Below are 23452 nucleotides of genomic sequence, written 5' to 3' on the forward strand. Positions count from 1 at the left end.
CTATTCTCAAGTTTCAGGGTATGAGTAGGATAAGCAGTTTGGCTGAGAGCTGTTTGTGGCGGTACAATAGAAGTCAGGCAATGGCCAAGTACTAAGCACGAACTATGAACCGTGTCGAATGGGAAAGGCTAAGCACTTTGACGTGTACATTAAGACAAACACCAATCAAATGTAATTGATTACAAACACCAAATGTTTGTAACCAATCCAATAACGAGGTTGAAAGGTCATCCTCTTTGCACACGGTGCAATCTATTAAAATCCGATGGCTTTGCAGTCATTGACAGACTGCGCATCTATGTGCCTGGTCTTCCTAAAACTGCCGTGTCAAGCTGTCAAGCTCATAACTGTATGAGCTAGTCTACGGCTATCCGAAGAGGTAAGCGTTCAAAGTGAGTGGCAAAGGTTTTGACTTAAAGTTTGAGGTGTGTTTTGTTGACAACATTTGCACAAGTTACTGAGATTGTATAAAGTTGTGTCATATACTCTGACTTTCTTCTGCTTGTCCACCATGGCAGCACGTGTCGTAACCGTAATTGAATTCCATACATAAACTCGGTATCACTACCAATACAGCCAGCAACACAAATTACTTACTGGTCTGCTCATGGAGACGACGAGTGTGACTGCCATCAGCTGGCCTGCTTCGGCATTCATAGCTGCAATTATCACATTTACTGCCTGCTACTTGCTATGGAAAGTCACTAGGAACAAACGGCTGATAGACCAAATTCCTGGATATGTAGATTGGCCACTGATAGGAGACAGCCTTCATTTACCACCTGATTTAGAAGGTATCTATGAGTCTATGAAAGTCATGTCTCATTTAATAAAGAAACTTTAGTGCTTCTTGACTAGCGCTATGACTAATGTATTGTAAAGGTATAAACCTGAACAGAATATTGTTCATAACGATATTTGTTGTAGAAATATTGGCTATTAATCTCGTCGGTCTAAAACTGTGTCTCCTATCATTTGTCAGTTTCTCCTTGAAATCTCGTCCTCCCTGCGCGTGTCAACTCAATATTTTTCGGCTTAGTTGGCTTCACAATCACATGCTAATCATATGTTTTGTAATAATACGCCTTCTCCGTTAATAATCCGCATGACAACTCTTCATATCCACTTGTCTCATCTTTTTTTGTTGTTGTTTTTGCATTGCCCTTTTTTCCACTCCCTCCTCCTCTCGCTGCCTCTCTCCTAGTAATATTCATAGGGCGTTGATGGCGCTGTACAAGTGTTAGTTGACCTCCATAGCTCCATCGCTCTGGTGTCCATGTCTTTTCCTCATTGTCACTTACTGTTTCCACTGCCTTTTATTTTGCCTCCATCCCCATAGCTTCCCTTTCACTTTCCGTCTCCACTTCTTGTGTTTCCTGCTTCCATAAGGGCTTTTGATTCCTCCTCACCAATTTGTTTCCTATTCGTACTTGGTACAAGTCAGAGAGTAGTCACAAGCGCCTTATATCACACCCTGATGTTTAGGTCTTGGTTCGACAGTTTGTACGAAACTGTGTCTCCGGCTTGTAGCCCTGGTAACTCTTGGGCTCTCCTATGTCGACCCTTCTCGATGTAATGTTTTTGTCTCGTTTTTAGCTCTAGGTCCAGATATTTTTCTGGTGCTGGCTCCAAAATCTATCCATTGGGAATGCTAGTACGCGCTACCCTTCCCAAAAGTAATTGTGCTGGTGAGGGCCCACTCTCCAATGCCTTTTTCCTGTACACCATCAATGCCATATTCTTTTCTGCTTCTCTGACCCACATCTGTTTCCCCGTATGAACATTTCTCTCTGTTAGGTCATTGATTTCTGGATAGTGTGGGCTGCTGGTATTTCCTCCACTTCCTGCTCTTTCAGAAACTGCTTGGACTTCTTTCTCACAAGACAAGCCCATAGTGTGTTCAAATTTTTAGTGGTGCATCAAATCTCACAAATGCTCCTTTCATATTCTTTACTGTCGCATCTACTGTCTTGTTTGATAGCTCCAAAACTTCTACCTATCTTCAATGATAGTTTACCAGAATCAGATAGTCTGTTGCCCTGAACTGAAAAAGATATGAACCTAGCATCTGCCAGGCCTTACTCTGGTAATTTTGTAGATTGGAGGGGATAGTGCTTAATTTTTTAGCTTTTCACACACTTTTTGCACCTCTCCATGTACGCCTCTACCTCCATCTTCATTTTGGGCCAACAAAGGTTGTCTAATGCTCTTCTTACACATTGCGTCACCCCTTGGTGTCCTCTGCGCAGGCATTCCAACATTTCTTCTCTCAGCACCATGGGTATCACCCACTGATGGTTCATTAGCATCAAGCCCACTCGCAATGTTAGCTGGTGCTTGACTGAGTAATACTTTCGTCTCTCCCATATGTACTTCTGTAAAAAGAAGTGCTTCGGCTACCCCCTTTTATCTCTCCCACTACCTTTTTTATACGTATCATCCTCTTTTCCTCTATTACAAAGCTGTTCCAGTGGTTCGCCGTCTATTTTTTCTGTACTTTCTGACAATGCTGCTTTGTGTATTTCCACTCTCTTAGTCTTTACGTTCTCTGCTGCTTGGTTCCTGAGCTGGTCATAACAAAAGATCAGCCAGATATAAATCACTTCCCAGTGTATGGTGGATCGCAATGCTTTACCTTATCAGTCTTAGCTTGACTCACTGGACTTTAGGAGGCATATCTGTCAAGTCAGCAGTTCTTGACAACCCTGTCAATGATTTGTGGTCTGTCTTGACTTCAAGCACTGGTCCCACCAGGTGAAAATCAAACCGCTCACACACCCAGGTAATAGCTAGGGCTTCTTTTCGATTTATGCATATCTCCCCATCTGCGTCTGTGAGTCTCCGCATTTCAAATGCCGCAAGCCCTCTATTGCCCTTATTGTGCAGCTGCTAGAATTAACCATAACTTGATGCCGCACTCTTATGTCATATTTGGCTAGCACCGGCGCCGAAAATATCTTCATCTTGAATTTTTTTTAATCTTTGGGTGTGCTCCGCAGTCCATACCCACTTCTTCCTCCCCTTCAACAACTCCCTAAGTGGCCTTTGGAGGTCAGCCAAATATGGCCCAAGCTTGTGCAAGTAATTGGCTATTCCCAAAAAGCTTTTAGTTGTTTCTCGTAGGTTGACAGTCTCATGTCTCTGATTGCTTGCAATTTTTCAGGGTCTGTCTTTACTCCCTCTTCTCCAACTATGTGACTTGAAAATCTAAGTTTAGTCTTAGGAAACCCACAATTTTTTTTATTCAATGTCATTCCCGCCTTCTTAGTCCTCATTAACACTGCCTTCAGTCTTTTATTGGGCTTTGCTACTGTTTGTCCAAATGCTAGCATGTCGTCAATCATACATATAATTCTCTTTACTCCAAACATCTTTATTATCTGCCTTTGAAAAATTCCAGCGCTGCAGAGATTCCAAATAGCATCTTGCCAAAACGAAATCACCCAAAGGGTGTTATGAATGTGGCTAGATGACAAGACCCTTTATCCGACTCGTTCAGTCAAAAGCAGGAATTGGCATCCATTTTGCTAAATCATCTCACTCCTGCCAACATTGTCAACACCTCCATTCTCCTTGGTAGTAAACAATTCTCTCTCCTAACACTCCTGTTCAGAACTGTTAGGTTCATGCGTATCCTCACCTCATTATTTCTCTTCTTTACCATCCCCGCACACCAGTTGGTTGCACTCTCGACTTTTTCGATTACTCCAGACCTTCCATTTATTTCAGCTCTATTTGTTGGCTCTATTTGCAACTACCTCTCGGAGCCCAGAGAATAGTTGATGTGGCATAGCCAATGCACATGGTTGCGCTCTCCTGCATCTTGATTTATAACTTGTCTGGCAACCGACCTAGGCCGCCGAACAACTCTCCTATTTTTTTAGTTCCCCCACATTGACTTTAGCTATTTGTAGCTTCAGTAGCCCTAATGCATGGGGTTCTGGCTTACTCAGCAAGTTCTGTGGTGCTTCCGTGATCACTCGGCACTTCGCTTCAATTTCTCCTTCTCCCTTCTTATCCTCACCACTTCTGATTGCTCCATTTACCTCCCTGCTGTGTTTGTCAGAGGTTGCTGGTCCTTTTTGTGGTTGCATAAAAGATGGTTGCATCAGCCCTTGAGTCGATTCTAAACCAATTTGCTTGGCCATTCGCCCTGAATACCGGATTGAAACGACATCATGTTTATATTGCGCAATTCATTTAAACAAGATAAAGGTGTCATTGCTACTTTCTAACATAACACATCGCTCCTTTTTTGCTTCTCACCATCTTCGCTTCTCCTTACTGTGCTGATCCTCATTTTCTAACCTCAGCTGTTCTGTTCTTTATGGCTGTTCCTCTTCCCCTCGTGGCACTTTGCCTTCTTGGACAATTGCGCAACAGATGTCCTATTTCTCCACAAGAGCAGCATGAGATGTTATTTTTTTCTTCTGTAGCTTTCTCATTTGGTCAATCTCAGCTCAGATGCCTTTTCTCGTAGCACAGTATTCAAGGACAATGCTCTTAGAAGTACACTGGTTTGCTGCAGTTTCAACACGTCTGGGTTGCTCCCCCTAATTGCACCTAAATCCTCACACCCTTTCCTCTGCTGCGCATCCATGGTTTGTGTAGCTGTCTCATACTGTGTAAATTTTTCCCATACTCTGGTTAAATGGATTGTATCCATTTGAAAAATCGAGCTGCGCAAACTCTCATCCTGGATGATGATGACATGTATGATTAAATCTTCTTCCAAATTCTCCAATCTGCATGATGTAGCTAATGATGCTACTTTCTGAGTGAATGCGCTAAGCTCCTCTCTTAACTGCTGTTTCAAGTTCAAGAACCGGTGCCACAATGTGGTCTTGATCTATCTTCCTGCAAAGTAGGCTTCGAATCTATCCACTACTTTCTTGTATCTCAGGTCACCTGCCTCAATGTTAAATGTCTCAAAAATTGCCATACTCGTCTCTCTTAAGTTGCACACCAACATCGTCACCTTCTTTTTGCTTCTATTTCTACTTCTCTCTCATCTTCATCGGTCTCCCTCACTTTTTCTCCAAAGTCAACTGTTTATGCTGCTATTTCAAACCTTGTTTTAAACCTCTTCCAGCTCTCCACTTCGTGGCTTTCTATTTTGAGCTTCCCGATTTTAATTTTTTTAGTCATTTATCCAATCTATCTTCTATCTTACCTTTCCAAGCCCCACTCAAGTGAATTCTCAGATCATAGTACTTAGTGTTTCAGTCAAACAATGAAACATCTTTTTTTCGCTTGTGGATTGTATCCATGGTACCATGCAATGTCTCATAAAAGTACGAACTTGAGCAGTTGATTGTTCGTAGCGATATCTGTTGTAGAGATATTGGCTATCAATCTTGCCGGTGTGTAATCGCTTCAGGGTCTGTGTTTCCTATTGTTTGTTAGCTTTTCCTTCGATACCATTCTACCAGCGTGTGTTGACTCGATAGCTTTGGGCTTAGCTGGCGTCACAATCACACACTACTACCAGTATTGTATTAATACGCCCTCTCTGCTAATTGTTGCAGGGCAACTTTTCACACTATGAGCTATGCTTTGTTGTCGCGTCTTGTTGGACAACAAGCTCTTTTTTTGCTGTTAAGCTACAGAAGAACCCAAAAATCGCTTGCGATATTTCTACTGCATGCAAAGTTGAGCTAGTTATCATTTATAGCCAAATGCCTAACTATTGGGGTATTTCTACTAATTGAATTTTTTAATTGACTGTTTCTAATACTAGAGAATAAAGATAATAAATAGCATCACTAGTTAAATATTTTGGTATTAAGTTTTGTAAGGGATAGTTGTGTACTTGTGTTGTACTAGTCAAATGAGATGGAATGGCAATGTGACTTTTTTATAGAAATGAGGAAGTTGCTCATCGCTGAAACAGAGAAGGTGAGAGATGAAGGCTTATTCAAATTAAAAATTTTGGAGATGCCCTGGATTTTTATATTCTCTGACAGAAATGCGGAGAAGCTGCTGAGCAGCAACAAGCATATAGAAAAGTCCTCAGAGTATTACCCCCTGTACCCATGGCTAGGCAGGGGATTGCTAACGAGGTAGGTACATCTCAAAGATCTCTGAGGTATGGTTGTCTTGGTTAATACCACCTCATAAAGCGTTATGTGCGCTAATAATATAATGTAGTTGTGCAAGGGATTACATTTGAGAATTATCCGCTCATGAATAAATGGGATTCGCTTGACCGATGGTAAAAAATTGTCGTTTCTTTATCTCCCTGTTCGTTACAAATCAAATATAAATTAAAACCCATCTAGCACAGTGGTGGCAGCGATGTGGTAAGATTTGGGAGAATAAGTAGATAAAGATGATAAAGAGCTGGGAGTCGTTCCTTATTCGCTTTCCACTTTAAACTCATCTGACAATTTTGACTTTGCGGACTCGGGAAGATGGATTAGATGGCATAGTAGGTGGGTAGGTTTAGAGCAGCTAATGGATTAGACATAGACCTGAGAAGGAACAAATAAATATCCTGATGAACACCCCAGGAGAGCAAGCTGAAGAATTTTGTTTGTAGCAGAGGTATTAAGGAGACCAATTACCAGAGCGTTATAGATGCCTTTGATAACTACGCTGGCATCAGGAGGAATTTGGTAGCAGAAAGGGCCAAATTCAAAAAAACCCACACAGGGCAGTGAGGCTATGGATGTTTTTATTCATAACCTATTCATAATTGTGAGTACAGTGCACCCTCGGGATACGATTACCCTGATATACGATTTTTTCACCTTACGAAGTTGAACATTGTGAGATCTTCACCTCGCTATACAAATTTTATTTCACGATACGAATTTGAGAAAAGTTTCGCCCGAGTTAAAATTTGGCGGTCGGTGTGCTCATAACGCACGTCGAAATAACAAAGAAACCGAAATACAGTTTGTCGAAAACATTTTCAGAACGTTCAGAAGAGACACGATGACCGACTTCTCTCAGGACAGCATTCCGCGTGGGAATTTTGTGGAAAATAGACAAGCGAGAGCAAATATTCATTTCTAACGTTACACTCTCTTTTACTATAACCTTTTAGTCAGCATACGTATATAACTACAAGTATTTATATTTAATTCGTTAGCTATGGAGTCTGAGACCGATACAAACGTTACAAAACGAAGGAAAAATGATTTCCATGTCAACTAAGCTGGAGGACATAAATAAATAATCGTCAAATAATAATAAATAAAAATAAAAATAATAATTGTCAAGGAATATGGTTACAACCAATCAACATTTGCAGTTATTATTGAAGCAAGAACTCCATTAAAGCAAGCACAAGGAGGAGCTTACGACTGACGATTCGAAGTAGTTGGAAGGCCATGCATGCGATCAGCATTCAAGAGGAGCAACCCTTAAGTATGGGCGAGGGCCGAGGAACTAGAAGATACAGAAAAACCTACATCGGCAGAAATATTTCAAGTGTTTAATTTACTGATGTGGACTGATACATGAAAACAATGCGTGTGGAATATATATCATTATTTATCTTTGTGTGGCATGTTTTATTCATTTCATTTTATGTTTTATTTATTTCATTTGATTTTATGTTTTATTTTCTTGTTCAACTATGTCTTTGCAGTCCGGCCTGTTCTCTACTACGTAAATACAATTCATCGTATGTATGTAACTCATATATAACTAGCTACTCAAGATAGTTGACGCATCCACATTACTTTCTGAAACTTGCTAAAGCCCTGTCCCCTCTAGAGTATAAGTACGTACAAACTTTGTATGTATGGTTACATTGATTCTTGTGCACATTTCATACAAGAAAAACTACTGTACCTCCTTCTGGATCCTTTTACAAGCGTTAGCTAGCTAGCAATTTTTTGCATTGCACCATCAATTTTTTCTTTTAAACCAGTAGAAAAATTGGACAGGAATGGACAACTTCTTTTAACCTGCTAAAAAATTCCAATTCATTACGTTTTAAATTTATTTTCAAGTGTACAGCACCATAATTAGCAATGATACATTTTTGCCTCCTCTCTGCTTTACTCGCTACATATACCAGCTAAAGCCACGTTACTCCAAAGGTATGTACGTTCTGTATAGAAAATAAAATTTTCTTTTTCTTTTCGGTAGCCATTAAATGGTCAAGTGTGCGAGGAGCCGCTTTTTATAACTGCATCGCTCAGCCTTATTGATTTAGGTTGAAAAAGGTTTCAACCGGATACACTAAAGTTTATAGCGAAAGTGAAGATAGGAACTGCTGAAGGATAAAATTTCATAATAAAAAGTTGAAATTCAGTAAAATAGTTCAAAATACATACTAAAACTTAGTTTTAAGTGTAGGTTTAGCAAGCTAAACTTATTTGAAGTGAATTCAGAGTTTATGTTATGCGTACCTTTTGAAGGTAAGAACTCCTTACTGTACGTACTGCATTTGGTACACACATTATAATTTTGCATTTTATTGCAGATCATAACCATTAAAATACACTAAATACAATACAGTTACTGTAGGTAACTATAATTACTAAAGTTAACATACTATTTTGTTGCTAATTTTCGATATGTACACATTTTTATAAAAAATCTGACGATTTCTACCAGGGGGTGTTTGCATTGTATAATTACAATGGTCTCTATACCCCTACATACGATTTTTTCACCATACGATGCCAACCCTGGAACGAATTAACATCGTATCTCGAGGGTGCACTGTATTAAGATTTGAGGAAGGAGTTAATCAGAGATAGGCTAGTAGTTGGGTGGCAGATGACAAGTAATCAAGAAGCTACAAGCAGACGCTGATCCACGCTGGATGAAGCAGTGACAATAGCCAGACAGGAAACAGTCGGCTAAACAAGCACTAGCAGCAGTTAGAGGGTGAGCAGCTGTAGATGTTCTTGCTAATACTAAAGCCACCCAACACAAAAACCAACGCTCAAGCGACAGGTCTTCTAGCTCAAGCGTCAATAATATTAGTACTCTAGGCAACCAAACTTTCATGTGAACGTCTATAGAGTACATGTATTTGGGACACAGAATTGACGCTGAGGGCATACACGCAGTTGAGCGCATAACTGCACTGTTAGATTTTTCAACTACATGTTTCCGGTACGTATGCAGCTTCATAGGTTATTGTGAATCAGTACAAAAACTTGCGTTCTTGAGTAATTCCCTTAGTCCACCATTAAGAGATCTTCTTGGTAACTAGTCGACATGGATTTAAATTTATTAATTTAAACTGTGAATTCATGCAGTTCTTAGCTCTTATGGTCCTAAGAGAAAGACATAGTATCTCATAGCATGGTCTAGAAGCAGTTTTAAGCCAAGGACAGTCTGATGGCTCACAGGTTAGTCACAGCAGCAGGTAAATCCTTATCTGTAGCCAAGTGCAAGTATGTTGTTATTGAGGAGGCTCTTTGGTGACTTCGGCAATGTGTAGGTTCGCCAGGTACCTTATTGGGGTACCAAATCAGGTGGTAGAAACAGACCTCAAACCACTTGTACCATTGCTATGTGACCAAGAGATTAGCAAATTATCCCACGAATACAAAGATTCCATCTAACGCTTAGACGCTTCTAGTATTCTATCCTTCATATTCCAGGCAAGAAGAATTGTTCGGCAAATTTGATGTCGCGATATCCGCACAATGTTCTGTCGGGACAGAATGTTATGTTAGTGGACAAAGTAGAAGATTTTACCAAGCATGCGATGTTGATACCATGTACTGACATTCATGTAGATGTTCGAGGTGCTTTCACAAGTCAAAAGATAGGTTATACTGGGTGACCACACTATCTGTCAAGCTTAATACCATTTTGAATCCATATTTCGAGAGTCGTGGTTATATCACATTGTGTAGGGATTTGCTCACTTTTCAGAATTGCATAAGTTTACCATATACCGAGCATTCAGAAACTTTCCAAACTCACATGAGGGTCACTTAGGTATGGCATAGTGTACGAAGAAGGCAAGAAAGACGCTCATTATGGTGGCCTCACGTGCTACAAGACATGCATGAGATGGTCATGAACTGTAGCAAGTGTAGAAGAAATGCACCAACTGTGAAGGAACCGTTGTTACCAACAGCTAAACATACATGACCATGGCAAATGTTTAGCACAGGCTTGTTTGTCTACAGGGAAAAAAATTCTCCGCTGGTAACTGACTATTATTCTCGTTATCCGAGTTTGCTCTACCGTCAAGTGAAACCAGTTGTTGTGTGATTGATAAAACGAAGAGTATATATTCGCACATCATGGTTTACCAGAATTATTTGTGCTATCCGATAATGGTCCGCAATATTCATCAGAAGAATAAAAAGAATTTGCCCGCGTATACAATTTTCAGAGTGCAACATTATCACCAAAGTGTTCGAGAGCTAATGGTGCTGCTGAGCAAATGGTCAAGACAATTAAGAGTGTTTTGAAAAAATTGGCAGACCCTCAAGAACGCTAGCATATTGTTTATCACCCATACATAAAGGGTTGTCTCCTGTTGAGTTGCTTATAGGTAGACCTCTATAAAGTTAGAATGAGGGACCGCCATAATCATAAAAGCATTAAACAGTTACCTGCCCTATGCAAAGTTATCGACGTCTTCATTTATTAAAATGTTATGGTATTGTGAAAGAAGTGTTGCCAATAGAAACAATTTAGTTGATGCAGCTTGAGATTTTCATTGTAATCAATTCAGGTTAGTGAGAGCATCAACTGAGTCTAATGGAAGTTGGAGTTTTCTCCAACAGGCAGCAAAATGGCACCCGTTGTCAATAATTTGCTTAACAGCAGTTGACAGAGAGGCTTGACCACCTTGACATTTAATTGAAAAGTGTTAGTTTTTTACACCATTCCTTTTTCTTTGCTGAGTAATGCTTACTTATATTTGTGTTTTGGTTAACCTATAATCGGCATACTGAGCGGTATAATCTTAGAAGGGAGGTGTTTACATTTGGGAATTGTTCACTCCTGATTTTAGAATTACCATTCCTATGTTTGTTACATTATCATATACCAGGTTGTTGAATAGCCACCATGCACTTGTGTTATCATGTAAGCATAAAGTATCTGCCTTGTTGAGAAGTTGAGATACATAACTCTATCAGCTCACTCTCTCCATCTACAGGCTATATCTTGACCTATTTAAAATATGCTTGGGAAACTAATCGTTGCAAAGGCACATTTCTTTCCAATATTGTTATCAGTATGTTGATAGTTTTAATCTCTCATGTTTTTAGTTCTGGAGATGCTTGGAGAGCTCGAAGGCACATGCTCACTCCCAGCTTTCATTTCTCCATACTCAAAGATTTCTTAGAGCCAATTAACGATCATGCTGGTCTTTTAGTGGAGAAGTTGAGAAGAGAGCATTGTGACACCGGAGAGCAGTTTGATATATTTAACCCTATCACCCTCAGCACGCTAGACATCATATGCAGTAAGGGTCATTATGTATGATTAACATCTATGCTCTCTCATGGTTGGCCCATTTGGATTGATTAAAAGCACAGATTCCAAGGCTTTTGGACACCCATTTAGCGTGATATAGACACAAGGTGCCTTTGTGCTACATATATTGTACACATCAATGCATTTTGTCTGAATGTAGATTAGTGTTTTATACATAGAATGGAACTGCAGCGCAACCAGTGACAAGATACCTGATAATAATCACATCAGTAATATATTCTTCCAGCATCAGACAACTCCATAATAAGCAAACCAAAAACCATAGTGGTATGTCAGCGTCATCTATTAGTGACAGGTTCATCGCATGTGCAACTGTTTTGTCATTTGCATGCATATGTAGGAGGTGAGTTGTTTTAGTTTCGAGGTTGAAGACATTATTAGATGTATTAAATATTGTTAAATTTGAACATTTCATTACGCTATTGAAGGTACAGCAATGGGGGTGGATATTGGTGCCCTCGATAGCGGAGACTCGGAATATATCAAGGCTTTATTTGTTATTAAAAAGGCCACAGCAATAAGGACAAGAAACCCTCTCAACGCCTTTGACTTCTACTATAACAACACGAAAGCTGGAAGGGAGTGCAATAAGTCTATAAAAATAGTTCATGATTTCGCATACAAGGTAAAGCAATTCTGCGCAGACTTTGGAAAAATAAAATAATTTTTAAAGGTTACACCGATTTCTTCTGTCACATTACAATGCTTAATATTATTATCACAATGCTTAATTGGTTTCATCACAAAATTATTTTCACTGTCAAATGTTGAAAAATCTTAATCAATTTGAGAGCAGTATGTTCCAATTTGTGTGTAGGGCGGACGATTATCAAATGTTGCGATAGAAAACATAATAACTAAAAGATTATGTGTCTTAAATTAAAACTTGGGCACCACTCAAACATAACTTTCAGTCAGACAAGACTCGAAATAGCACCAATTAATTTAGAAGGCTTCATCAGTGTCATTGTGGAACAAACTGGTTACTTCTATCGACTCTACTTCTATCGACTTTACTTCTATCGACTACTTCTATCGACTCTACTTCTATCGACTCTACTTCTATCGACTCTACTTCTATCGACTTTACTTCTATCGACTTTACTTCTATCGACTCTACTTTTAGCGACTCTACTTCTATCGACTCTACTTCTATCGACTCTACTTCTATCAACTTTACTTCTATCGACTTTACTTCTATCGACTCTACTTCTATCGACTCTACTTCTATCGACTCTACTTCTATCGACTCTACTTCTATCGACTCTACTTCTATCGACTTTACTTCTATCGACTCTACTTCTATCGACTCTACTTCTATCGACTTTACTTCTATCGACTCTACTTGTATTAACTTTACTTCTGTCAACTCTACCAGTTGTGATTTGTCTTCTAAATTATCAAGAACTAACATGCTAACAGCGTGTTTGACTGGTTACTACATATTAGGAAATTACTCAACATTCAATACTGATTTGAATGCAACTGATCAGTCACTGACTCAACTCCCTTAGTAGCATATTGCAATGTTTCAGTCAATCAAGCCTGCTACTATTACAAAGCTTGTTGAATTGCTGTTGTAGCATTTTGGATATTGACAAAGCGTAGAACTTATTATTTTTTTGCCAATTTGAATTTTTTTCTAAGTGAAAAGAAAGTAGCAACTTTTGAAGCAACTAAATGCTTTTTTCAGGCATGCTAATTGCATAGGCAGCAGGAAGTTTTGGGGTTGATACTTGAATGCAGCGTTGCTTGATTGCGAGGCTTGAGAATGTGAATCTAAGCTAGCTGATAATCTGTCCTACAATCAGTTTACGTACCCGAAGCTTTGAAATTAATTTTAAGTTATTTTATTACAAAGACACAAGACTGTGTCATAGTTTTTTAAATCACTTATCATGAAACCTACCTACATCTGTTCGCATCGAGTTCTTATTCAAGATTTTGGAAAGATATATTCAGTTTATCTCTGAATGATATTTAACAGCGTTGATGCTCATTAAATTCTGTTGATTGTTTTGAAAAATTAATTCTGATTGCGCTGAGTTTGGTCTGGTAAATTGAGAAAATATTTTGATTGGAATCCACATTTGTATTGATATAGGCAAAACAAGTCTAAGTGAAACTGTATAGAGTTGGTGGGAAGATCAGTGTTCGAGTCTAACTAGCATTTGCTCTGCTGAATAGAAGTGAGTTGAAAACATATAAAAACCCTACAAACTCTTGCAAAATAGGCTCCCATTATTTACTTCAAAACCATGAATAACTGATCTTTTTTAATTTTTTGATATACATGAAAACCACATAAATTACTTCAATTATCTTTTCCAACTTTCCAAAGGTAATAAGGGAAAAGAGATCCTTGAAGGAAGAAGGAGTATCTCAAGGCAAACGACGTCCATTTTTAAACCTTTTACTTAACTGTCGAGATGAGCATGGAAATCCTCTAACGGACAAAGAGATCAGAGAGGAAGTGGACACATTTATGTTTGAGGTCAGTCACATCTGTACCACTATGTGGGTCACTATTACTGATTCTTAGATAGAGAATAAGTAATCACTTTTTGACAGTAGAAATATAATATCAAGAAAAGATCACAGGAGGAGCATATCCATACAGTTTTGAAGCTGTTTACACCTAACATAGTTATACATTATGTTAGTTTAGGCATTGAAGAAACATACTGTAATCACACAAATCCTTACTATAATAAGAGGTATGTTCGTCTGTCCACGCTGAGAGCGTTAGAAAAAAATGATTGCACCGCAAGGGAATCAAACCCAGATATTCGTATTTGAAGCACCACTGCTACCGCTGCATCACCCAATCACCTTGATATATCTAAGAATATTTGTGTACATACTTATTACACATGACGATCTCTCATGGGGCACATGACTTCCAGCGTACTAATAAGAATAGTATGAACAAACAGGTAAATAATCTTAATCATAGATCTTAGAGCTTCTTCATTAGAATAACATAGAAAGCCACTGACGCTATTGATATGCAAATCATTTTGATATCTATGCGTAAATGACATGCACTATGTATACATTAGCTATGATGTTAGTGAAGTGGTGGAAGTCTATCACTTCAAGGTAGATATTATTATTTGACTTATACAAAGTTGTAACATAAAAGTGTAATAATACTAGTCAACTACCAACTACATCCTGTGTATATGATAGAAAGTATGACAGTAATACTAGTCAACTATCAACTACATCCTGTGTATATGATAGAAAGTATAACAGTAATACTAGTCAAATATCAGCTACATCCTGTGTATATGATAGAAAGTATAACAGTAATACTAGTCAACTACCAACTACATCCTGTGTATATGATAGAAAGTATAACAGTAATACTAGTCAACTACCAACTGCATACTGTGTGTATGATAGAAAGTATAATGGTAATACTAGTCAAATATCAGCTACATCCTGTGTATATGATAGAAAGTATAACAGTAATACTAGTCAACTACCAACTACAACCTGTGTATATGATAGAAAGTATAACAGTAATACTAGTCAACTACCAACTACATCCTGTGTATATGATAGAAAGTATAACAGTAATACTAGTCAACTATCAACTACATCCTGTGTATATGATAGAAAGTATAACAGTAATACTAGTCAACTACCAACCACATCCTGTCTCTATGATAGAAAGTATAACAGTAATACTAGTCAACTACCAACTACAACCTGTGTATATGATAGAAAGTATAACAGTAATACTAGTCAACTACCAACCACATCCTGTCTCTATGATAGAAAGTATAACAGTAATACTAGTCAAATATCAGCTACATCCTGTGTATATGATAGAAAGTATAACAGTAATACTAGTCAACTACCAACTACAACCTGTGTATATGATAGAAAGTATAACAGTAATACTAGTCAACTACCAACTACAACCTGTGTATATGATAGAAAGTATAACAGTAATACTAGTCAACTACCAACTACAACCTGTGTATATGATAGAAAGTATAACAGTAATACTAGTCAACTACCAGCTACATCCTGTGTTTATGATAGAAAGTATAACAGTAATACTAGTCTACTATCAACTACATCCTGTGTATATGATAGAAAGTATAACAGTAATACTAGTCAAATATCAGCTACATCCTGTGTATATGATAGAAAGTATAACAGTAATACTAGTCAACTACCAACTACATCCTGTGTATATGATAGAAAGTATAACAGTAATACTAGTCAACTACCAACTGCATACTGTGTGTATGATAGAAAGTATAACAGTAATACTAGTCAAATATCAGCTACTTGCTGTGTGCATGATTTCTCACTTGATAGTTTCCACGAGATATTTGAAAGATTATTGTTCATCCTACGATGTTAAACCCACATCTGGAACTGCCTGTTGTTGACATGTTAGACTATGCTATTAAGAGCAGGAACTCTGGGTTGTTGTGATTGGAGCATTTTACTTTACTAGAAATTCCCCTGTCATACAGTCCACGACCAAAGTGATATTAGAAAAAAGAAAGGGTACTGATGGTTGAGAAATGCAATATTAGCAGTCAAATGGCACTGCAGTGCAATAGGATAACTGCAGTGGTAGCTGTAATGTACTGTGTGTGGGTGTTATTATATACAACAAACAGCAATAATGAAAGGAAAAGATTATATGTTTATATCTCTCCCCCTGCAATAGGAGAAATGCAATATTGGCCAATATTAGAAGTAAATGCACTGATATTATTAGAATAACCAATATTATTATTATAGTAATAATAGAAAACCAATGCGCAATTTTGTTTACAATTCCAAATGTCATAGCTAACAATATCAAGAATTTGTGATATTTATATAGATTTTTAGAAAATTTATTTAAAAAAGTGTTTGGTCATGACAAACAGCAATAATGAAAGGAAAAGATTATATGTTTATATCTCTCCCCCTGCAATAGGAGAAATGCAATATTAGAAGTAAAATGCACTGATATTATTAGAATAACCAATATTATTAATATAGTAATACAGTAATAATAGAAAACCAATGCACAATTTTGTTTAAAATTCAAAACGTAATAGGTAACAATATCAAGAAGTTGTGATATTTATATAGATTTAAAAAAAATCTATTTAACAAAACTATTTAGAAAAAATAATAACAGTAACATATCACCCATCATCGATGTTGTTAGTGTGACTATAAGACTTCAATAGTCATCCAAACTTATAATTAAATATTGTAATAATCTCATAAGAATCGTTAGAAAAAAGTATCATCGTCATTTCCTTTACTTTCACTGCTTTGGACATCAATTAGAATACCAAAGTACTCAAAAGTTTCCAAAAGGTCAGTTACTTTGAAATCGGCAAAAAAGAAATGATTTCTGTACTTCTACGTTAATTACAGAAACCTTCGGCAATTCGACAATGCTATAGACTGGTGAAATGTGCACGTTATTTTTTCGTGAAATGCGCACGACTTAATGATTCTATTCTCTGTCGCTCGGCGTTTCGTTTTCCGGTCTTAATTTTGATAAAAGTAAGGCTTAGCCAGTTTTAATATAGATTTTTGGCCAAATTAATCCGTCTATTTATGTATAATCTGATCAGATGGGTTAGTTTTAAGATATTGCGGTAACCTTTCAAAGACTTGGTAACATATTTAAACAGGTTTATGTGTTTTGTATCGTTATTATACTTTAAGGGCTTTACAAAAAATGGTTAAATCTGTTGATGAGATTTCGGTGCAAGGGTTTGCAACGTTGTTGATGAATAATTTTCGTAAGTTGTGTGCACATGCATTTATCATAAAAACTCTCAAACTTCGCTCCGCTTGTTTGGTCGAGGGATAATCATTTAGCTCACTTGAAGTCAAACTTAGTACAATATCACGGGTCATTTTCTTTCAGGGTCACGATACAACCGCCTCAGCTATCTCATTTACAATTTTTTTGCTCGGAGCCCACCAGGGTATCCAGAAGAGGTGCCAAGCTGAGTTGGATGAGATTATTGGTAAGGCTAAACTCACAGAGCAATGAGCTTGAAGGATGAGGTATACACATTACATTAACTGTTTGTACTAAAGACTTGTATGCCAACACATTCTCAGTAAAGTAAGGCTAAACTTTAGGTCTTACAGCAGGGATGGATACACTAATATTTATTGTATTATTGCAGGTTCATCTCTGAGTATTTCCAATGCAGACTTGTCTAAGATGACTTACCTAGATTGGTGTATCAAGGAGGCCCTGAGAATATTTCCAACTGTACCATTCTTTGGAAGGGATCTGTGTGAAGAAATGGCGTTTGGTTAGTTTTCTGCCAGGAATCATACTATTGAAGCATCGATGCAATAATTATTTTGACCTAAAACTATATATTGTACAGATATTACAGGTGATTGCAGGTGATTACAGTGTGTCTAAAGGGACCACAGTCTATTACAGGTGATTACAGTGTGTCTAAAGGGACCACAGTCTATTACAGGTGATTACAGTGTGTCTAAAGGGACCACAGTCTATTACAGGTGATTACAGTGTGTCCAAAGGGACCACAGTCTATTACAGGTGATTACAATGTGTCTAAAGGGACCACAGTCTATTACAGGGGATTACACTGTACCTAAAGGGACTGCAGTCTTCTTGTTTTCAATGAGTCTTCACAGAGATCCCGCAGTCTTTCCTGAGCCTGAAAAGTTTGATCCAACACGATTTTCTCCTGAAAACTGCTTGAAAAGGAGTCCATTTGCTTATGTGCCATTCAGTGCAGGACCTAGAAACTGCATCGGTATGTACTTTGAGGAATATAGGCTTCTTTGAATATGACAAAGCCTCTAATACTTTGTAAATATGTTGTTCACCTAAGTTTTTGTTTCATTCAGTTAAACAACTCATTGTATGTCTTTAGGTCAGAAGTTTGCTATGATGGAGTTGAAGGTAATATTAGCAAAGATGCTGACAGCATTTAACATTGAGTCTGTTGTAAAACAAGCTGACCTCAGAGTAGAAGGCGCTCTCGTTCTTCAGCCTTGTGATGGAATCAAAATCAAGCTGACCAGCAGAAATGTATACTAGTCATAACAGATGATTAAACATCAACTAGGTCAGATTGAAGCTAACTTGTTAGTTGCGAGTCTAGTTTCACTACCTACTTTATATATTGACTTAACTTCTTATAAGGTACTAGCTGTGCGACTTCAGAACAGAAGGTTTTACTCAGCTGGCTGCAAACCTTTTCATGATTTATTTATTTATTATACACAAATAATAAATATAGATGATTAACTCTCGGCGGTTAGCTTTGTATATGTCGAAACTAAACAGTCCTACCATGTTGCCCTAATTAAAGGAAAAAATTTCTTTATCGCCTTGAGATGGAGGCAAGCAACAAACTAAAACTTATGACAAGTTGATAGGACAGTCACTAGTTGAGTATCATGACAGGCTTCTGACACAGTCTCACGATGTCTATGGCAGGCTTCTGACACAGTCTCACGATGTCTATGGCAGGCTTTTGGCGCAGTCTCACGGTAGCTATGGCAGGCTTCTGACACAGTCTCATGATGTCTATGGCAGGCCTCTGACAGTCTCACGATGTCTATGGCAGGCTTTTGGCGCAGTCTCACGGTGGCTATGGCAGGCTTCTGACACAGTCTCACGATGTCTATGGCAGGCTTCTGACACAGTCTCACGATGTCTATGACAAGCTTCTGACACAGTCTCACAATGTCTATGGCAGTCTTGCCAATCTCCTGATCCGTGTTGCCAGCTCGTAGTATTGGTCCACTGATTATTTGTAAGTATGGATATTTCCTACCAGGTCTTTGGAGACTCGCACAAGCACACATTTTCCTAGAAGAGATCTTCAATCTTCAAAAGATTCAAAGCTCTTGTGGAATAATAAGTATTTACTTGCATGTAACACTGACATGTAGCAGCATGTGACATCAAGACTCGCAGGTGAACATGTAACAACAGGTGACATCAAGTCTCGAAGGTGAACATGTAACACTGGTGACATCAAAACTCGCAGGTGAACATGTAACACTGGTGACATCAAGACTCGTAGGTGAACATGTAACAACAGGTGACATCAAGTCTCGAAGGTGAACATGTAACACTGGTGACATCAAGTCTCGAAGGTGAACATGTAACAACAGGTGGCATCAAGTCTCGAAGGGGAACATGTAACACTGGTGACATCAAGTCTCGAAGGTGAACATGTAACAACAGGTGGCATCAAGACTCGCAGGTGGACATGTAACGCTGGTGACATCAAGACTCGTAGGTGAACATGTAACAACAGGTGACATCAAGTCTCAAAGGTGAACATGTAACACTGGTGACATCAACTCTCGAAGGTGAACATGTAACAACAGGTGGCATCAAGTCTCGAAGGTGAACATGTAACACTGGTGACATCAAGTCTCGAAGGTGAACATGTAACAACAGGTGGCATCAAGACTCGCAGGTGGACATGTAACGCTGGTGACCTCAAGACTCGTAGGTGAACATGTAATAACAGGTGACATCAAGTCTCGAAGGTGAACATGTAACACTGGTGACATCAAGACTCGTAGGTGAACATGTAACAACAGGTGACATCAAGTCTCGAAGGTGAACATGTAACACTGGTGACATCAAGACTCGTAGGTGAACATGTAACAACAGGTGACATCAAGTCTCGAAGGTGAACATGTAACGCTGGTGACATCAAGACTCGTAGGTGAACATGTAACAACAGGTGACATCAAGTCTCGAAGGTGAACATGTAACACTGGTGGCATCAAGACTCGCAGGTGAACATGTAACAACAGGTGACATCAAGTCTCGAAGGTGAACATGTAACACTGGTGACATCAAGACTCGTAGGTGAACATGTAACAACAGGTGACATCAAGTCTCGAAGGTGAACATGTAACACTGGTGACATCAAGACTCGTAGGTGAACATGTAACACTGGTGACATCAAGTCTCGAAGGTGAACATGTAACACTGGTGGCATCAAGACTCGCAGGTGAACATGTAACAACAGGTGACATCAAGTCTCGAAGGTGAACATGTAACACTGGTGACATCAAGACTCGTAGGTGAACATGTAACAACAGGTGACATCAAGACTCGCAGGTGAACATGTAACACTGGTGACATCAAGTCTCGAAGGTAAACATGTAACACTGGTGACATCAAGTCTCGAAGGTGGACATGTAACACTGGTGACATCAAGACTCGCAGGTGAACATGTAACACTGGTGGCATCAAGACTCGTAGGTGAACATGTAACAACAGGTGACATCAAGTCTCGAAGGTGAACATGTAACACTGGTGGCATCAAGACTCGCAGGTGGACATGGTCTGGTTTCACACCAAATACAACACTTATGCTTCTCACCCCGATCATCTTGCAAGTTCAATCAACATAATGTTGGTAATCATAGTTTTGACAAAAATAACCTCAGAACGTCTATCCACAATAAAATTTAGAGTGCAACTACGCAAACACTGTTGTAGATCTAAATGTATTTAGTATCTTTATTAAATTTTACCAAGTAATATGATTTTTATGGTTTCACATTTTTATTTATATTTATGTATTTTTTAGTCAGCATCAGTTTTTTATGAGCATATATACAAACCTTTTTATTTCTTTTACTGAAGAAAATACACAGACTTTAAAGACAAGAGCATCCAGGGCTAAAAAATTAGAATGGAAATCTCATCAGCGATGTGATTGGCTTGCTGTAAAATTTTAAAATGTTTTGTAAACGATGCGGACTTCATATACCTCCGCAGCACCAGTTGCCTTTATGACCATCTCTAGCTTGAAGAGAGTGCTGTGATGGTAATTGGTTAGACAGGCAATGCTAGCCATGGCATATTAGAGTAGATTGTCTTTAAACAAGTGCTATTAGACGCTTTTCAAACAGGCATGCTAGCCCGATGAATGCAAGCATTATTGAAGAAACAAAAGCTTTTGCAAATGATCATATTCACATCGCGCATGTAATTTGTAGACTTACACATTTCAACATTTTTCACAAGTCAGCCTTTTCAACAGGCCAACAATATTTTGACAACTTGTGCGCCCATCACAGATCTACAAACACAATAGTTTAAGGCTGGACCATTTTATGAATAAGAATGCTCGAGCATCCTGTGTTATGAATTTTTATAATTTGCTAACCTGTTCGTACCTGTCATCTTTGACACATCACTAATGACAAACATGTTGATATACTTAGCTAAGTTAGCCCTAGTTTTAATTCACAAGTATTTATCAGGATTCACTCTACTTCAAACAGTACAATGTTTGTACTGTACAAACTTTTGCAGAATAATATAATGATCTGGAATTTGTGAACATTGAACCACGCCTGCACTTCTAGTTAGCAGAAAGCTATTATATTAAGATCAATTCTATTCTCACTCTCAACTCTACAATGAACAGCTTTAGTTTACCAGATAGTTCCACTACTACAAAACCTACTGATGCTGACTGCTGTAGTAGGGGAGAGCGAGGAATACGAACATGTTTGACCCCAACTTATATGAATTTTATACCTAGAGATCTGACATTAGTCATGCAGTTTTATCATAAATACATCTATTGCTTGCTAATTGGGATTTTTTGACAAATAATTATTTTTCTAGTTATGACATAAATTATGATTTGTACCAGTGGTCCGTCTTCCTCCACATAGTGGGGTAATATGGACATAGGAATTTGTGTGTTAAAGATTGAAATTCCAGAAAAAACTTGTATTGCGTTTTTCATATTATATTTTGCAATAACTAATTATAATAAGGGAATAAAACGGTGCTTAGCATATCACATGTATTGATTGAATTTCAATCACATATTTTAGTGTCATTCTTCATCTCACATTGTATGTAGCAAGCTGAAGTGGGAATGTTATTCCTCCCAATTGTCGATTGGTGTTTCCGTTCCTAATTGGCGGAGGAAGCATCATGGTCAGCTGCTCCCTATCGACGTATTTGCAATCTTGTATTTCGAGCTTAGTGAATCTTCCATTGACATGTCTATAGCAATCAACTTTCAATTCATCCTCAGTCACCTCCACAACTTTGCTAACATAAAATATTGATGTCTTCTTTTGTGGGAAAACAATTAGGGCAAAACCTCCCAACCGACACATTGTCATCTAACTCTTCATCGGGCTCTTCAGAATCAGATGAAACTGGGGTAACAGTGCTATCTTCGCTCTCGTCGTCACTGTGTGGGTCAAGTCGACGTTTGGCTCTCGGTTTTCTCGTCTCCACTAGCCCAGACGTAGAAGGTTGGTCATTGTCAAATTCATCCACAGGTCTAGTAGAAACATCATCAGGTTTTTGAGGTGTTGTCGTAAGTATAGTAGTTTTTACCCTTTTCCTTCCGGTAGAGCCAGTTTTCCTTGGGGAAGCTTTGGGTAACGGTGGAAGTATCTCTACTGGGTTTGAGGGAGTGCTCTCTGGATTTGGCCGATCAGTCACGTAGCAAGACATAAAATCTTCATCATCAAATATCTCATGATTGAAAGGTGAAATGCCTGTTGCCATAAAACCATTAGTAATATTAGAAGGTGTCATGGCTTTCATACATGCTTTCCCGCTACATTCTGCTACATTATACATGTACATGGAGAAGGTTTTACATGGATTAGGGAGCATCCAGGAGTCAAGAAAAGTATTATAAAACTTCTTGAATGAGCCAAATACACTGACATCAAGTGGGCAAAGTGTATGGCTACAATGTGGTGGGAAAGTCAAAACTGTTAGATTATTATCTCTTGCGAGCTGCACCACTTCAATGGACAAATGGCTAGAATGATTGTCTAATATTAAAAGTTTCTGCTTTTCTTTAGACCCAGAAAAATGGCTAATGAAATGTGTCGGAACGTCTGGGAAGAGATCATTATTCATCCAGCCGCTAGGGTTTGCAAAGCCCTTAGAACCAACTGGTGCGCCGACCAGCATAGCGTCTTTGAAATTTACTCTTGGGAAGATGTATGCTGGTGGTAA

At 38.4% G+C, this 23452-nt stretch overlaps 1 protein-coding gene across 6 annotated transcripts; it reads left to right on the forward strand.

The window, feature by feature from the left end:
• Positions 1-289: 289 nt before the first annotated feature.
• LOC137386108 (cytochrome P450 4V2-like) lies at positions 290-22112 on the forward strand. Of its 6 annotated transcripts, none has more exons than XM_068072801.1 (12): positions 290-379; positions 577-794; positions 5864-6062; positions 11208-11404; positions 11865-12061; positions 13778-13930; positions 17345-17447; positions 17613-17744; positions 18042-18221; positions 18342-19502; positions 19649-19685; positions 20778-22112. In XM_068072801.1, exons 2-10 carry the CDS (start codon positions 608-610, stop codon positions 18506-18508), a joined length of 1515 nt encoding a protein of 504 aa, XP_067928902.1. In that variant the 5' UTR covers positions 290-379; positions 577-607; the 3' UTR covers positions 18509-19502; positions 19649-19685; positions 20778-22112. The 6 variants fall into 6 exon arrangements, with proteins under 6 accessions (XP_067928902.1, XP_067928904.1, XP_067928900.1 ...); XM_068072803.1 differs by lacking the exons at positions 19649-19685; positions 20778-22112 and adding exons at positions 19503-19556; positions 19959-20035 and having other exon boundaries at positions 18342-19430; XM_068072799.1 differs by lacking the exons at positions 19649-19685; positions 20778-22112 and adding an exon at positions 19959-20008 and having other exon boundaries at positions 18342-19556.
• The last annotated feature ends 1340 nt before the right edge of the window (positions 22113-23452 follow it).

The sequence above is a fragment of the Watersipora subatra genome, chromosome 1 (genome assembly GCF_963576615.1).
Source record: "Watersipora subatra chromosome 1, tzWatSuba1.1, whole genome shotgun sequence".
Classification (NCBI taxonomy): Eukaryota; Metazoa; Bryozoa; class Gymnolaemata; order Cheilostomatida; family Watersiporidae; genus Watersipora; species Watersipora subatra.

Excerpts from the sequence above, each read along its gene's own strand:
- LOC137386108 (XM_068072801.1), top strand. The coding sequence starts at position 608 with ATGGAGACGACGAGTGTGACTGCCATCAGCTGGCCTGCTTCGGCATTC. Across the intron at positions 795-5,863 it reads TTTACCACCTGATTTAGAAG|AAATGAGGAAGTTGCTCATC; the intron begins GTATCTATGAGT and ends ACTTTTTTATAG. Across the intron at positions 6,063-11,207 it reads GGCAGGGGATTGCTAACGAG|TTCTGGAGATGCTTGGAGAG; the intron begins GTAGGTACATCT and ends TCATGTTTTTAG.